The sequence below is a fragment of the Alligator sinensis genome, unplaced genomic scaffold (assembly GCF_000455745.1).
Source record: "Alligator sinensis unplaced genomic scaffold, ASM45574v1 scaffold149_1, whole genome shotgun sequence".
NCBI lineage: Eukaryota > Metazoa > Chordata > Crocodylia > Alligatoridae > Alligator > Alligator sinensis.
In genome coordinates, this window is record NW_005842823.1 from 376,852 (window position 1) to 381,398 (window position 4,547).

The 4,547-nt window shown below is 66.9% G+C and overlaps 2 protein-coding genes across 4 annotated transcripts in view; one reads left to right on the forward strand and one right to left on the reverse strand.

The window, feature by feature from the left end:
* The window catches only part of GPR84 (G protein-coupled receptor 84), a 3,309-nt gene extending 768 nt beyond the window's left edge, over positions 1 to 2,541 (forward strand). For 2 of the 3 annotated variants that reach the window (XM_025191497.1, XM_025191498.1), the window contains one exon: positions 46 to 2,541. In XM_025191497.1, coding sequence (XP_025047282.1) covers positions 46 to 869 — 824 coding nt within the window. In that variant the 3' untranslated portion in view covers positions 870 to 2,541. Of the gene's footprint in view, positions 1 to 28 lie in introns of all 3 variants that reach the window. The other variant, XM_014525532.2, reaches the window with a different exon arrangement.
* Positions 2,542 to 3,412: 871 nt separating this feature from the next.
* The window catches only part of COPZ1 (coatomer protein complex subunit zeta 1), a 5,090-nt gene continuing 3,955 nt past the window's right edge, over positions 3,413 to 4,547 (reverse strand). The window contains exons 5-8 of the mRNA XM_025191491.1: positions 4,166 to 4,428; positions 3,862 to 3,913; positions 3,662 to 3,700; positions 3,413 to 3,544 (exon numbers count right to left, since the gene is read on the reverse strand). Coding sequence (XP_025047276.1) covers positions 3,497 to 3,544; positions 3,662 to 3,700; positions 3,862 to 3,913; positions 4,166 to 4,428 — 402 coding nt within the window. The 3' untranslated portion in view covers positions 3,413 to 3,496. The remainder of the gene's footprint in view (positions 3,545 to 3,661; positions 3,701 to 3,861; positions 3,914 to 4,165; positions 4,429 to 4,547) is intronic.

Here is a 4,547-nt window from a genome sequence, read left to right on the forward strand (position 1 = left end):
CTTCCTCTGGGGCCCCCTACCTGTGGCGGCACTGGCGGGCGGGTGCCACGGCCTGCCAGGCCTTTGGCCTGCTGCTCTTCGTGGCCAACGCCACCTCTGTGCTCACCTTGTGCCTTGTGGCCATTAGCCGCTACCTGCTCATTGCCGGCTCCCCACGCTCTGCCCGACTCTTCGCCCGTCGCCGTGTGGCCCTGGCGGCTGCCGGTGCCACGTGGGCCGTGGCCCTGGTCAGCTTTGCCCCACTGTGGCCCGTCTATGGGTTCGTGCCCAAGGTCTGCACCTGCAGCTTCCACCGGGAGCGGAGCCGGCCCTACAGCACAGTGCTGCTGGGCCTCTACTTCATCGTTGGCTTGGGCTGCGTGGGTGCCTTCTACTTCCTCATCTACCGGCGCGTGCGTGCCACGGCGCAGGCCCTGCGGCGCTACCAACGAAGCCTGCGTGGGGGCCAGGCCGGCGTGCCGGGGCAGTACCATGAGATGGAAAGCGGCACGGACACGGGCATCACGCAGTCATCCAGCGATGCTGCCACGGGCCACAGCGCCGTGCAGCAGTCATGCGCTGTGGCGCCCCCACCACGGCCCCGTGAACCTGGCGCCGGTGGCGGCAAGGAGGCAGCAGGGGTGACGCGCATGTGTTTTGCGGTGTTTGCCGTGTTCGTGCTGAGCTATGCGCCCTTCCTAGCCGTGACGGCAGGCGATGCGCGGGCTGTTGCACCCACCGGCCTGCACATGGCGGCCGCGCAGCTCACGTGGCTCAACAGCTGCATCAACCCCTTGCTCTACGCTGTCATGAACCGGCGTTTCCGCCATGCCTACCGCACCTTGCTGCAGGCGGGGCCCCGGCGCCTCTGTGGGCTGTGGGGGGCCTGAGACCACAGCTCCTGCCCCCAGAGCTGCCAGCTGGATACGTGGCCGTCAGTTGGGCCCAGGAAGGCCCGTGGGAGCCTCCCTGTGCCCAGCAGGACACCCAGGGCTGCCCCTCCTGCCCCAGCCCGTGGTGGCAGAGCTTCAAGGGGTAGCAGAGCGGCAGGGGTTGAGCAGAGCTTGTTTCAATAAAGAGACCCCCCACACATTTTGAACCGTGCCTGTGGCTTGTTGCTGAGCACTGCAGCCATACATGGCCCTGCCTGGGGTCCCTACTCGGCTGGGCCCTGGCCGGAGCAGGGAAAGGGGAAGCCTGGGACTGGGCTGGACTCAAAGCTGGCAGGGGAGAGCGGGCAGGGAGAGACGTGGCCACAGCCGTGGCAGGTGGGAGGGGCACCGGCAGGGCTGGGGTCAGGGGGCTGCAGTCAAGAGTGAGGGGCACCAGCAGGGCTGTTACCCCTGTGGCAGTGGATGCCCAGGACCACCCTGAGGCCCCACGGCCGAGGCCTGCCTTTGTCCTGGGGCATCATGGCTTGTTGCATCACTTCCTTCCCTTCCCGGAGCTTCACGCTGACTCAGGCGCTGGGACAGCCCCAGCTCCGGCAGCCCCTGCCCGGGGCCGTGAGCAGGCGCCTGTGGGTGGAAGTGCCACGTGCCGGGCATCCACGTCCCTGCAGAGCCCAGCCCTGCCCATACCTCCAGAACCCGAGGACATGGCATGGGACAGGCCCTAACATAGGCCTGGCAGGGTTCAGAGGCCCTGCCCCAGCAGGTCACGCATGTGCAAACACCTGCACACACATGTGCACATGGTGCTGCTGTTAGGGCTCCGGCCCCTGAAGGGCTGGGGGTGCTGAGGGGCTGGAGCAAGGGCACCAGTGAGCTGGGAGCAAGCCCAATGGCTGCCCCAGCTCCAAGGGGGAACACCCAGGAGTCCAGGAGACTGGCCCCTGGCACCTGCCTTGCCAGGGCCCTCTGCCAGCCAGACCAGACAGCGTGGGTACCGACCACCTGGCGTCTCCCCAGCTCTGAGAAGTGGGGTCGGGGGGCCGGATGCCTGGGTTCCCCCGGCTCCAGGGCGCAGGGCCGGAGCCCAGATACCTGGTTTTTCCTGGCCTGGTGCCCATGGCGTCCTGGCTCCCTGGACCTCCTCCTGGAGCTGGGGTCTCCATGGAGATGCCCAGGGTGGTGAGGGGGGCACAACCTTGTAAATCTGTCAGATGGGACAGAAAGACATCACCCCCCTCCACACTGATGCCGGCAAGGACACGGGGGAGGAGGGGGGGGCACTGGGCAGGCTGCCTTGGCTGGCACTAAGGGGCTGGCATGGCCATCCCAAGCCGAAGCCCCACCCATGCCTTAAATCTCCCCCCGGGCAGTTCCTAGGCAGCCCCCACAGATTTAATTAAGGCTGATTCATGGGGCTGAGACCTTTGCCTGACAGCCCCCCCCCATCACTGACTCGCCCTTTCCCACCCCCCCCCTGGGCCCCCGCTGGGTTGGGAGGGCAAGGAGGGGCTGAGGGGTGCTCCCCCAGCAGGAGTCCTGAACCTGCGACCCCCACTTCTTCAGGCTGGCCGGTGCCCCTTGCTCCCAAACTGCAGCACCCTGCCCACCTCCACTGGTGCCCCTCACTCCTGACCCACAGCCCCATCCCAACATGCTTGCCTGTGCCCCTCACTCCTTAACCAGTGCCCCCTGCCCCCCAGTGCCCCTCACTCCCAACCGGCAGCCCCCTGCCCCCAAATCCTTGCCAGAGCCCCTCGCTCCCCACCCACAGTCCCCCGCTGGTGCCCCTCACTCCTGACCTGCAGTGCTCTGCCCCCCCACGGCCCTTCCAGGGCCCCTCACTCCCAACCCACAGCCCCCTGCCCGTGTCCCTCACTCCTGACCCGCAGCCCCCACACTTGTGAGCTTCTCCCAGATTCCTGGGAAGTCTGCCAGGGGCAACCTTAGGGGCACAAGATGCAGCTGTGTATGGGGCTGTGTAGCAACCTCCCACAGTATAAGATGTACACGTGTGTATGCGCGCACGCGAATGCTTGCATGCAGATGCATGTGAACAAAGGGCTGGCTCTGCACATCTACAAAATCCCTGCACGTACAAGCGTGTGCCAGCACACAACTGTGCCCGTGTGCGTGTGAAAGTGCACGTGCGCACCAGTGAGCCAATGTGCTGGTGCCCTCCGCAAGGAGCTGCGGGAACTCCCACCCTGCCCCGATTCCTCTTTCTGTGCTGTGGGCGCTGTGCCCAGATCCAGGCCAGGCCAGACCTGTGGGGAGGTGGGGAGGGGCCTGAGCCCAGGGAACAGCAGCTTGAGCCTTGATGTGTGTGGCGGGCGGCAGGGGGCATCCTGGCCCCATGCCAGCCTGTGGGGGTGGAGGTGGGCAGACCCTCTCCAGCTGAGCACAGCGCTGGCCCCATTGCCCCAGGCACCCCACACCCAAGCAGCAGCACAGGCCTGTTCTGGGGGTCCCTGGGGCCCTGCCAGGCAACAGTACCCGGGGGGGGGGCGGGGGGTGGAGGTCAGTAACAAGCCAGAGGCGGGTTGGAGCGAGGCGGCATGTTGGTGTGATCAGTGCGGGGGGGGCAGGGAACACAGTAGATGGGCACAGGGGGCACCAGGCCCCCCCTATCGCAGCAGGGACCACTTGATCTGCTCCTTCGCGGACTGTAGCACCTGGCGGCAGAGAGCAGGGGTCAGCAGGGGGGGCACCAGGCCCAGCCCCAGCCCTCGCCGGGGCTCAGGGGACTGCAGGGGAAACCCCCCTCCCTCCCTCTGGCACCGGGCACGTACCTGAGAGACTGTCTGCTCCGTGAGGGGCACGTCGTCGCCCTGCAGCAGACACAGATCATCAGCGCCAGCCACAGGCACTACCAGCCCCCAACAAGCAGCCAGGTCCTGCCCCCTTGCTCCATGCCCACCAGGGGGCATTGCTGCCACACGCTGCGGATGGGACCCAGGGACAGTGCCGGTGCCCCCACACCCCCACTCACCCGCACAGCCACACGATGAACCACCTGCTGGGGGTCGCTCTCCAGGATGACCCTGTGGAGGTGGGGAAGAGGACACAGCTGGTCAACCCTGCACTGCCCTGCCTGGCACAAGGTGGGGGGTTGGGTGCCCCATATGGTGCCACCCCTGGGCACGGCCACGCACATGGGTACCTGGCAGCTGAGATCATGGTGGTCGGGCACCCTATGGGCATCCCACAGCAGCCAACGTCAGTGCCCGGGCACAGCCAGCCCCAGCTCTCTTGGGCCACAGGGGTGAGAGGAGATGGGGGGCACCAGCACTCACCCTCCATCCACGATCTCGTCTACAGCCAGGAAGAGCCCCTCCATGTTCTCCAGCAGCGCCCGCTTCTCCACGTTCTTCCTGGGGACCCACAGGTGCTCAGAGGGGCGGGGCAGGGAGGGGGGCACCGCAGGCCCCTTGGCAGCCTGCCCTGGCCCTCTCACCTGCCCCAGATGGTCCCTGTCAGGTTTCAGGAGCCCCCAACCCAGCTGCCCCAGGAGCGCGGGCACTGGCCCTGGCATCAACAGGACCCTGCTACTTCCAGGCTAGGAGCAGCAATGGTGTGGGGAGCAGGGGTGGAGATGGACCCAGGGGTCCTGTCCCCAGGGGGGCTGAGTCTGGCACCTGATGCCCAGCTCTGCATCCCAGCTGCCCCTGGTATCTG